Raw genomic sequence first — 12,754 nt, forward strand, 5'->3', positions numbered from 1 at the left:
GTGTGCAGTTTAAGATTAAGAGGAACAAACCATTTAGGGAACCGGTAAAAGCCTATTGTGGAAAGGGTTTTTAATGAGGTAGATCAATTTCCAGTTTCATGAGCAGCAATTATGAAACACACCTACATAGCTGGAAATGGAGGATGGAGATACAACTGATGTGCTCCAGCAGCAGGCACAGGTTGTCTACTAAGAAGGGAACCTGCTACTTTATTCCAGAACTCTGTTCTTACAGACCAAGAATACATTCTCAATCAGAAAATTGCAATTTGATTCCAGCATGTCCTGACTACTACAGTATTGTTGTCTCTATTCTATTCTTTTTTCCCCTTTCCCATTCCTTTATTGTACATAAAGTACTGGTGTCCTTGAAGGAATACGTTCCTTTTTTTTTTTTTTTTTTAAACTAACTGGACAATAGTATGTTTTGGTTGGCATCAAATGGAAATATGATAGGGAAAAATATTGATTCTGTATTGGTTCTGTGAAAATACCTGCTTTCTCCATTACTGGTATGCTAATTCAACTCTTATCTTTATATTTGAGTAAGTTATTTTTCTCTCACTGTTTTCACAACAACAATATAAAAAGCTTTGTACACTTTGCTGAGTATGGTGGTACACACGTGTAATCCCAGCAACTCTGGAGCCTGAGACAGGAGAATCACAAGTTGAAGGTCAGCCTCATTAATTTAGCAAGACACAGTCTCAAAATAAAAAATAAATAGGTCTGGGTATGCAGCTCAGTCGTGGAGTTGATGCTGGATTTGATATGCAATACCAAAAGGGGAAAAAAATTTTTTTTACATGCCTTGTTTAATTGTTAGAATTTTAGTGTTTTTTCATTTGTCATCTTAAAATCAAGAAGATTTTTATAACTTTTTAATATGTATTTTTAATATGTAGCTGTTAAGATGTAGTACGATTTGTCTTTAGTAGTAAATTGCAATTGAAAAAAAAAAGTCTAGGTAGTTTTACTTTGAAGTCAAGCATGTTATTGTTTAAATAAATTTCTTGTTTAAAGTGAATAAAGAATAAAAGAAAAGTTACTGCCAGACAAGTGGGAATAATAAGGTAATGTTAAGAATGTAATGCCTTTGTCCTTAAATATCCCTTACTCCAGTTCCCTCCCAGTTGTCAAATGCCTTTGTAAGTTTTAACATAACTGTGCTAGTTTGATTTATAATCAATTAATTCTTTGTATAATTTTAGTTTAAAGTTTATCTCACACCCTAGAAGTTTCACAAAGTCAGGAATTGTAACTATTTTCTTACCACCATATCTAATATCTAGATTTTAATAAGCACATTAGTATTTGCTGAGTAAATAGATTGAACAGTGCTATTAAATATTCATCAAAGAGCATCTGATATGAGTTGATGCTTTTATTAAAAAAAAAAAAAATCCCAAGAGAGACCATCTAGCCAAAGCTGGGCTCAATATTAGGAATTTTATCTTCCGTCATTTAATTTCCTGAGACTTAGGAACAGTGACTATGGGAGAAGCTCAAGGCAATATTAATAAAAACTAAAATTCTGAAGTCAGTTTTATTCGTCTACAAAGTGTACTTTGTTTTCTTGCCTGTGCTATTCACCTGCTGAATGCTGCTCCCTGAGACAGACAGAAAGCTTGGTGTTTTTCTGTGGGTTCAGCTTTCATCCCTCCAAGCCTTTGGCTGCTTTTTAACAAGTATCTTTCTTTAGTTTAGTCAGCTGTGTAACCTCTCCAGACAGCTCTACACATCACTGCGCCTCAGGGAAAAGAAGCCCTTGGAACTGATACAGGTTATTTTCAGGGGCTTTATTGAGTATTTTAGCTCTGCCTTCTCCCATTATCATTCCTTTTTTCTCATTACAGTGGGGTGTTGATCTACAAACTGAACATGAGAAGTACCTGGTGAAGCACTGTGGCGACATACCAGTCTTCGTCATAAACTATCCATTAGCACTCAAGCCTTTCTACATGAGGGATAATGAAGATGGCCCTCAGCACACAGTAAGAAGAGATACTAAATAAATTGCATCATCTCAGAGTTTGGGTTTTCCCCTTATTTAATTTCATTTAGCTTTCGGCATATTTTTAAAAATCACTCTTTCAATCTCTCAAAAATGATAGCTTTTCAGACTGGGGCCACAGCATGTGCCTATATCCTAGTGATTTGGAAGGCCGGGGGCAGGAGGTTCAAGTCAGCAATTTAGACCTTGTCTCAGTATAAAAAATAAAAAGGACTAGGAGTATACCTCAGTGGTAAAGCAACCCTGTGTCCAATCCCCAATACTGCCAAGATTTTTTTGGTTTTGGTTTTGTTTTTTTAAATATTTTTATTTATTTATTTTTAGTTGTAGTCGGGCACAATCCTTTATTTATTTATTTATTTTTATGTGGTGCTGAGGATCGAACCCAGGACCCTGCACATGCTAGGCAAGCGCTCTGGCCCCAGCCCGTTTTTGTTTTATAAAGGCACCTCCTGATAAGCATTCCCAAAGATTTTAGTGTTCTATTAAATTAAAAAAAAAAAAAAAAAAAAAAAAACTTGTTTCTATCTCAAGGTGTCCTTAGTTTAGCAGATGCAATTGTAGGGGGAGGTTTGTTTTTTGTTTTGTTTTTGTTTAAGTGACTGAGAAGTGGGCTTAGGACACTGTGTAGTCATGCCAGGTCTGCTGCGGAGTGTGGTACTGATTAAAAGACTCCTGGGAAGAGAAACAGGCTGGGCAACAGATGATATAGCTTTGGTGTGATCAGGCAGAGGAGCAGGCAGCTTCATTGGAGTACTTTGGTCTGGGCTATAAAAAGAAATAGTGAGGGGTGACTGTGGAGGAATCAAGGAGTTCTAGGCAGGGCCTCCTTGTCCAGATCTCACAGATCTCATCTGTGTCTTCTCCATCTGCCTGTAGTTCCTCTGTCTCTGATCTCTACCCTTTCTTATCCTCTATTCTTTTCACTCTTAATTTTAGTTGCTTTTTATTTTTCTGGTTTACTTTCCCCTTATTTTTCTTATTCTGTCTCTTTTCTCTCCTTTACAAAATTAGCTATAATATAAGAATATATTTTGACTTTGAAAATATTTATTCAATAGGTTATATTTAATACCATTAATTATAAAGGTCTGTGAGACAAATATATTTATTTCAAATTAGGCCCCAAAACTAAAGTTTGCTATCTGATACTTTTTCTGTGCCTGTCAAATACTTGTGGGAAATGAAGGTTAAGCCCCACTAGTAAACAAGATGCCCCATCTTTAGTATACAAGGTTATCTGTTTGAGTATATTTCCTATTTCTCATATAGTATGAATAAAACAGTTCTAGCTATAATTTACTAGATTGCTGTGAGTCACGTACTATCATCTCATCTCAAAATCCTGAAACAACTAACAACTTTACCAAGAAACTTAGTTTCCTTCATTTTATAAAAGAAAAACTACAGCACAGAGAGACTGATTGCAGTTCAGCCCCGTACCCTGTACCAACACCCTCTCCCCGCCCTCTCTCCCTCCCTCCTCTCCCCCTCCCCCTCATGTAATATCCCTAAATGGAGTACTTTAAAACTCAGTTCTGCATCCCTTTAGGTTCTCTGCTTAAGACTTTCCTTCTCTGTAAATACTTTCCTGGGTTACCCAGCCACTTCGAATGTTCCTTTTCTAGATTTCTGCAGTGCTTAAAGAATAAATAAAACTTTGTAGCATGTATTTTTCATAGCCTCCTTATAAGTTTTTCTCTCTCAAAGTAAACTCTCCTTCAGGGTTTTATTTTTTATAAAACTACACTATCGGGGCTGGGGATGTGGCTCAAGCGGTAGCGCGCTCACCTGGCGTGCGTGCGGCCCGGGTTCGATCCTCAGCACCACATACAAAGATGTTGTGTCCGCCGAGAACTAAAAAATAAATATTAAAAATTAAAAAAAAAAAAAAACTACACTATCTACTGCTCACTACTCATTCCTTCCAATATGGTTTCTGCCTCTATCATGCCACTAAAGTGGCCCTTGTTAAGATCAGAAATGATCCCCTGTTAAATCCACAGCTTTTTTTTTTTTTTTTTTTTTTGGTACCAGAATTGAACCCTAGGGGCACTTAGCCACGCGCCATATCCCTAGCCCTTTTTGTATTTTATTTTGAGACAGGGTGTCACTGAGTTGCCTAGGGCCTTGCTAAGTTGCTGAGGCTGATCCTCCTGCCTCAGCCTCCCAAGTTGCTGGGATAATAGGCATAAGCCACTGCGCCCAGCCAGAGCTACTAACTTTTAATCCATCATAACCGTTAATACAATTTGTGTCTATGTGCATAAATGTTTAATCACTCTTTTCTCTGTCTTGAGGTTTTCTTTTTCACTCACCAATGTATCCTTAGGACCTACGTAATGCCTGGGACATAGCAGGTAATAATATCTATTTGGTAGATGGATGGATGTATTGGTAGATGGATGGATAAATAGAACCAAACACAGTTTTAGACACATAGTGGACACATAGTCATGACTTGATTTGCTAAGGAAATTGGTAGGAAGCTGAAAAAAAAAAAAAAAAGCTTCTACTCTAAATATTGTTAGTGATGACAACACAGTATAGAGGAAAAGTCTAATGGCCCTAGACTCAGACACTCTTAGGTTCAAGTCCAAGGTCTGTATAGTATCAATTAGTTGATCTTAGATAATTTTAGTTTCCTGGCCTGTAAAAATGAAATGATAAAAATATTTTCTGGAGTTCAAAGGATTAAATTTAGGTAATATATGAAAAGTACATGTAGCCCAGTGTTTGGATGGTAAGTAATCAGTGAGTGTGAAGTTGTCTGTCATTACCTTCTAAATTGTGCTAAGAGCTTTATTGGAATATTAGCATCATAATGTTTGCATGTGTTGCCATATAACATGTTGCTATATAATGAGAGTTCTTAAAAGGCAGTTTTCTCAGAGACTGCACTCACACACACTTCTTACCTCAGGAAATACTGTCAGGCCTTCATTATAGCACAATCTTTCCAGTAATGTGGTCTGAAACTTTGAAAGCATCACAGTGAACTTTCGTGTGCTTCCACAATTCATATAGTACTATGGCATACAGCTTATCATTGCTAAGTTATTCAAATATCATTTAGTTAAACTGTTTACATTAGCCTTAGATTATAACATATTAGCCACCTAGATTTCTTATCATTCTACTGGTGTAAAGTGCCTGCTTCTACCCCATGTATTCCATGTTTTTTTTCAGCAATGAATATGTAGACTTTTGGGCAGATGACTAAATTCTGGATTTCTCTTAGTAAGGCTCTAATTACAAGTTGCAGAAGGGTTACAAGCGTTTCTGCAAGGGATGCAATGCAGTCTTGAAAAATAAGAAAGGTGTGTTTCATTAGTGTTTTCTCTAGGAAATCAAAAGAGAAAGCTAGGAAAATATTTAACCTACACATGGAACTCTGGGCTAAGAGGTAATACATAGTAAAATTGTATATTTCTACAGTTATAGTCTTTCTTCTTCCTTTTCTCCAACCCCTCCAAGAAAAAAGAAAAAAAAAAAAAAGAAGAAGATATGCTCTGTGGGGTAATGAAAACTACCCCAGATTGAGAGCTGCTAGTTCTAGGTTTGAAATCCAGCTGTTATTACTCAAATGTATTACCGTAGATGAGTCTCTCCAAGTGTCCATCTGTTTCTCCTTCTGTAGAATGAGAGGACTTGGTTTGATTTCCTGTAAGGTACTAACCATCTTTAAGATTCTCTGAAATCATGTAGTCTTAAGTTTTTCTTCACTGGCATATATAAGGATATCTTTTAAATTACCAAGCATATCATTTGAAAGAGACAGATCAGGCCAGGCACAGAGGTGCACTCCTGTAGTCTCAGTGACGTGGGAGGCTGAGGCAGAAGGATCACAAGTTCAAGGCCAGCCTCCAAAACTTAGCAAGATCCTGTCTCAAAATTTAAAAAAAAAATAAAAATAAAAAATAGGGGCTGGGGTTCTGGCTCAGTGGTAGAGCGCTCACCTGGCATGTGTGAAGCACTGGGTTCGATCCTCAGCACCGCATAAAAATAAATAAATAAACAAACAAAATAAAGGTATTGTGTCCATCTACAACTAAAAAAGAAATTATTTTAAATAAGTAAATAGGGCTGGGATGTAGCTCAATGATAAAGCACCCCTGGGTTCAATTTCTAGTACCAATAAATAATAAGAAGAAATATACTTTGACTTATAAAGGTAAGGAATATAAGGAGGAGAAGTATGTTTATGTGTAATAGACTTTTACATTTCTTGCTAATCTACTGATATTTGTCTTCATTTCAGTCTTTCCATTGCTTCAGCCAAACAACTGTTTAGTTAAAGCAATCAAGATAAAAGTGAACATAGATGTCTTCTAAGCTTTCTCGTTAAATAAGAGTATTGAGGAAGCTGCAATATTATGAAGAAGAACAAAGAAGAGGAATTCAGACAAGTTGAGAAATTATTTGTATCATCTTATTTACCTAAAGAGAAACTAACTTTGCAAGATTAGAGAGAAAATGTGTTTATGGTTATAAGAAGAAAATGAAAGAAAAGATGAGCAAAGTAGATTAAACTTGAGATTCCAAATCGGCATGTTAGAGAGTACTTATTATCTGACAAGTATAGTATTGAAGCATTTGAAAGAGGAAAATTTAACATTTGTTGAACGTATACCATGTGCTTTTAATCCCTTTCTTACAGAAGAGACCTTTACTTCTTAGCACTGTGCTGTAGTCACTTGTGCACAGTCACAGAGCTAGTAACTGTTGGAGCTGAGATGAAGAGGCAGGGATGTGACATGTTTGATGGCCTTGCCAGAACACTGATATTTTTGGAATATTGTTTGGAGGAGCAAGAAAAGCAGTAGGTTACAGCCAGGAAATTTAGGTTTTGCTCATTTGTCCACCATTTAATCTTTCTTAGTTGCAGTATTCTCAAGGGATCGTATTCCTAGTCTCATTTGTTGACAAGGAAGTGCAAATTAAAACCATAGAAAGGTGCCACTGCTTACCAGTTAGAATGGTAAAATAAAATAGCCTATGGCTCCAATTGTTTGTAACAGTGTTAAAAGATAAAACTTTCATACCCTGCTGGTAAAAGTATAAATTGGTCCAATCACTTTGGAAACTCTTTGGCAGTAGCCATTATTAGTCAGTTTTGTATTACTGCAATGAAATGCGTGAGGTAGCTCTCTTATAAAGAGAAAATGTTTATTTAACTTACAATTTTGAAGGTTTAGATTCCAAGATCAGGTAGCCTCATTGGTTTGGCCTGTAGTGCTGCATGGTGTGGCACATCATGGTGGGAGCACATATATGAACTAGTAAGTGGTCACATCTTGAACATAAACAGAAAGCACAGGTGGAGCCAGGCTTTACACTAACCTCTCACAAGGATTACCAAAGAGATCTCGCAAGAAATACCTCATTCCCTTAATAACCTTAGGACCTCCCACTGAGCCCCACCTCTCAAAGGTTCCACCACCTTTCAGAAGCATCAGGGGACCAAGCCTTTAATCACAGTGGACCCTTGGAGGACACAAACCATGTTGAAATCATAGAACTATTTTTTTAAAAAAATATTTATTCTTTAGTTGTAGGTGGACACAATACCTTTGTCTAATTTTTATGTGGTGCTGGGAATCGAACTCAGTGCCTCTTGCATGCTAGGCCAGCACTTTTCTTCTGAGCCACAACCCCAGCCCCAAATCATAGAACTATTAAAGCTGAATATTTGCATATTCTATGATTCAGCAGTTTCTCTCCTGTTGAAATGTGGACCTATAATTGTTCCACTCTGAGTAATAGCCTGTGAGAAACTGAGTAAGAAGGCATCCAGTTGTGTTTTCATCAATATTTGTAAATGCTCAGGTTGGGGGCAAGAGAAGTAGCAGAGGAAAGGACATGACATGTTTTCCTGCCTTTGACTTAGCATAAAAGAGGTTATGTGATGAGAAAAGGATAGTATTCCCTTCAAATGTATCAAAAAGATCTTGTTCCTATCTAGCCTATTTGTTGTTGTTGTTGTTGTTGTTTAATTCAAAGGATCTGAGTTTTAGTTTTGGTACACCTATGTTCACCAAAATACATACAAGACTATTTATAGCAGCCCCATTTTATAGCCCCACTCCAAGGAGTGTGTACTATCAGCAGTAGAATAAATAACTCACTTATGGCATATTTATATAATGGGATACAGCAGTGAGAGCAAACACTTAACCATGAGGTACCTAATGAATTTCCCTGGGTTGAGGCTGATCTGCATCAAAATAGCTAAGTCTCAAACCTACAGATGCACTGAGGAAGACCCTTGTCAATAAACTATTGCTACATGTATCCACATGACAAATGTCACAAATACAACTTTCGGTAAAAGAAACTAAACAAACAGTATACACTGTATGATACTATTTACAGAAAGTTGAAAAATCAGCAATATCACCCTATGATGATATTAGACAGGAAAGAAGTTACTTTTGGTAGATGCAGTAACTGAAAGAGCATGAGAAAGACTTTTTGGAAGCTCATCTTTTTTTCTTTTTTTAAATTGCCTTAATTGGTTAAAAAATTATTGTCCTTTTTAATTATACATGACAATAAAGTTAATTTTGATATTAATATACAAGCATGGAATGTATCTTGTACTGATTAGAAACCCATTCCAATTGATGTACGCGATGGTGGGATTCACCGTGGTGTATTCATGTATGTACATAGGAAAATTGTTTCAGATTCATTCCATTGCCTTTCCTTTTCCTATCCTCCTCTCCCTTCTCTTCATTCCCCTTTGTCTAATCTACAAAATATCTGTTCTTCCCCTTCCCCCCTTATTGTGGGTTAGCTTCCACATATCAGCAAAAATATTCGACATTTGGCTTTTTGGGACTGGCTTTATTCCTTAGCATGATAGTCATCCTGTTCTTTCTTGATGTAGGTGATGATTCATAGTGTGTTCATTTCATAAAAGTCGATAGAATATATACTTGTTATTTTTATGCTTTGTATACTTTATTTTTATAATGTACGTGTAAATAACTTAATATGTTTACTTTGGAAGGGAATACTATCCTTTTCTCATCACAGGCTTGTTGTGGAGGTAAGATGAACAATGTTTATAAAATTGTTTTGCAAATTAAAACTATAAATATATTAGAGAGTGAAATTTTGTGATAAAGATGGCTAGACAAGAGGGAACGAATTATGGAGAGGTTGGAATGTTTCGTATAGCATAGGATCCATCCAGCACAGTAGAAAGGCATTGTATTTCCTTTTTCTTGATGGCAAGATGATAAGATGAAGCTAACAAGTGGTACACAGGAGAGATTGAGGAAGGAGGGGACTCTTAGAATATGGAAAAGGAAAGATAAGATCTTAGACTAAGATGGTGACGACAATGAAAATGGAGAAAGAAGTGAAACTAAAAAAAGATATTTCGGGCCTGGGTTGTGGCTCAGTGGTAAAGCACTTGCCTAGCACGTGTGAGGCACTGAGTTCGATCCCTGGCACCAAAATACAGTAACAAACAAAATAAAGGTATTGTGTCCATCTACAACTGCAAAAAATATTAAATAAAAAAAGAAAGCTTTTAAAAATAAATAAAGATATTTTTAAAAAGTAATCAGTGAATCAGTGGACTCTGAAATAAACTGGAAGTAGAAAAAAAAGTACTACAGGAAGGAATCATAGGTGACTCCCAGAGGTCATACTTTGATTCTAAGAGTGGTGCTATTTATAGTAATGTTTATTCTCTCAAGGGGAAGAACTCATGTGAGTTTGTGGCCCCAGCTAATTTTTTTCTGCTGGCTCACTTGGAATTTAGAGCTCTCTAAGGAAGAAGGAAATGTGCAATTACCTTGGCCCTGAGGAGAAGGGAGTATGTGTCTAAGGGCAAGGTGGGAATTCTGTTCCTTTGAAGCCATTAATTCTTTGCAGTTTTGCACATTATAAAATGTTTGCCTCTTTCAGGCCACAGAAGTAATACAATTGACTCTTCATTATGCCTGCCCAAGTCCATCTTCAGTCATTGCTACCTACAGCCCATCTTCATCTTCTCACTGTGGCATCTGGAAGGCTCTTTCCTCACTGTACCCAGTTGTTTTCAGAGGGAAAATAATGTCTATATCAGAAGTTAGAGAAAAGTTCATAGAGTCTGAGACCACAAATGTGTTTCCTTTAGTTTATTTAACATTCTTTTTCTTTTGATAATTGAATGTAATGTTACTCCATCGTGAGTAGTAGCCTGTGGGAAACTGAATAAGGAGGCATCCTGTTGTGTTTTCATCAATATTTGTAAGTGCTCAGGTTGGTGGAAAGAGAAGTAGCAATGGAAAGGACATGACACTTTTTCCTGCCTTTGACTTAGCATAAAAGAGGTTATGTATCAAAAAGGTCTTGTTTCTATCTAGCCTATTTGTTGTTATTGTTGTTTTAATTAAAGATCTGAGTTTTATTTTTGGTACATTGATTGGATTCAAAGAGTCAGAGTCAGAAGGGAGTATCATAAATAGAAACTAGGGTTTGTTCAGATTGAATACCAACAGAAACTATTTCTAGACAGCATGTCACTGCAGCTGTGTGACTTAAGCAGAATCAAAACTCACACCCAAAGAGGAGGATGTGCCAAGAAGCATCCCGGGCCTGAAAGATGTAGCCAAAGTGAAACAGGTTTTGTTTAAGGTAGGGGAAATTAGGGGAATGTTTTACTACCTGGGGAGAGTGAAAGGATAGCAGAGCCAATGTCCTTCCATTTATTTCAAGTCTCCCAAGGAGCATAGAAAAACATTAGAGCTTTTTAGTTACAAAAGTGCTCAGATTTGGTCATCTTTAAATTAAGAAGGCACTTCACTGTGCAGCTGGTGAATTCTCTGATGACAGAGCTTGCTCTGGTTCCTGTTCCTTATAGCTTATTATACCCAGTAACCACCAGACCCACAGCTATACTATTCATATTCTCTGATTCTACCTTCTGTTCCCTTTGAATCCTATATTTTTCTTTCTTTTTTGGTACTGGAGGTTAAACCCATGGGTGCTTTACCACTGAAGGAATCCTATATTTTTTTATAAAGTATGGATGGCCTTTAATTCAGAAGAACATTTAAAAATTCAAGGTCGTGGCTGATTTGGGGGTGTGATGTAATAAAGTTCCAGAAACCTCATTAAAGAATAACATGGGAAGATTGAGTTACTTTGCTTTTAAACAGGAATGTAGACATATGCTTATATATTTCCTAAAGGAAGTTTCGAACACTTGCAGCTTCATGCCCCAGAGGAAAGATGGCGCTATGACCAGCTTAAGACTTGCCCTAAGAGTGGTATACAACAACCGACTGGGCAGAAAAGGAATGGTAACAATAGTCCAGTTTTAGAGTCACCTTTGCAGGTGGCTGATTCTCTAAGTACACTGAAATTGCCGAGAAGAATCATTAGTAGTCAATCAGTATTTTTTGATAGTGGCTATGCTCTGTATGATTATTCATCATACTTTATCTGTACATTTCTAGTGGCACTTAATAGCATAACTATGAATCATGGTTTCTGGTTAGTTATGATAAAATCTAATGTCTACTGCAACACTTTTATTCATCCATGAACCTTTCCTACTTTACCTCATCAGAATTAATTCCTCCCATCTGCACTGCCTGGTCAGTATCAGCCTCATTTAAACCTCAGAACTGCCAACCCATAAAGGCAAATTATAATCCCCAGCAAGTAGCCAAGCCAGCTTGCTTATTGCCAACCATTTTTCACTCATCCAGCCTCCCAAACATTTGGCAAACCACATCCAAGTTTTTCTCATCACTTCTCCAATTTGTATGACTCTCTCCACATTTTGCATTTTGTGTATACTTATATCTTGTGTTGTGTTGTATCTGTATGTGCCTTTTATCTCTGCTCGAGCCCTTGGAGAAACAGGTAGTGTCTGAAATAATTAGCCCAGTAGATATCAGGAGGAGATACAGGCAGAAGAATCCTACTTGGAATCTCAGTCCTAACTGAAAGATATGGAAATTTGAGGGGATCATTCTAATAATCTTTAGAGAAAGTAGTATTTTTTATATCGTACCAGAAGAAAATGAATCTCTGTATATACAAACTGTGTCTTTATTTGTAGTTGAGAAATATATAAAAGGTCTCAGAAAGTGGAGGCTTCTAGATAGATTGGAAGAGCAAAAAGTATTAGAATATGGTTGAGGGAAAGTAAACTTAAGTAAATGAGGAAAGAAGAATCATATTAGAAGAAGAGAAGACAACAAGGCCTTTGTGCATTTTTTGCCCCACAAGTAAATCTCTACTTGCTCAAAGAGAAATATTAGTGTTTGGTCATAGAACGTTTGAGGCACTATAAAGGAATGCCTTAATTAAAAGGTACAAATGTATGTATAAAGAGGAAGGAACTTCACTAAGTCATGGAAACATAGAATTTCCTCCACTTGAGTTAGGCATGGTGGTTCATGGCTATAGTCCAGGTAATTTAGGAAGCTGAGGCAGGAGAACCACAAGTTCAAAGCCAGCCTAAGCAACTTAGTGAGACTGTCTCAAAATAAAAAACAAAAGGCGCTGGAGGTGTGGCTCATGGTTAAGTACCCCTGGATTCAATCCCTGATCCCCCCCCAAATTTTTTTTTACCCACTTCAGAATTTTCAGACCATCTAGAAGAAGGACATAGATGATAAATGTGTTTCTCTTACATACCACAAAATTAGTGTCAAGTAAAGCTACAATAGTGATATGGAACTTTTGTCTTCTAAAATTTTTATTCAACTTAAATATTCACTTTGATAA

General features: G+C 36.7%; 1 protein-coding gene across 2 annotated transcripts in view; it reads left to right on the forward strand.

The window, feature by feature from the left end:
* The window catches only part of Nars2 (asparaginyl-tRNA synthetase 2, mitochondrial), a 137,547-nt gene that overhangs the window by 113,381 nt on the left and 11,412 nt on the right, over positions 1–12,754 (forward strand). For both annotated transcript variants that reach the window (XM_076846581.2, XM_076846582.2), the window contains one exon: positions 1,857–1,994. In XM_076846581.2, coding sequence (XP_076702696.2) covers positions 1,857–1,994 — 138 coding nt within the window. The remainder of the gene's footprint in view (positions 1–1,856; positions 1,995–12,754) is intronic.

The sequence above is a fragment of the Callospermophilus lateralis genome, chromosome 2 (genome assembly GCF_048772815.1).
Source record: "Callospermophilus lateralis isolate mCalLat2 chromosome 2, mCalLat2.hap1, whole genome shotgun sequence".
NCBI classification, from domain to species: Eukaryota; Metazoa; Chordata; class Mammalia; order Rodentia; family Sciuridae; genus Callospermophilus; species Callospermophilus lateralis.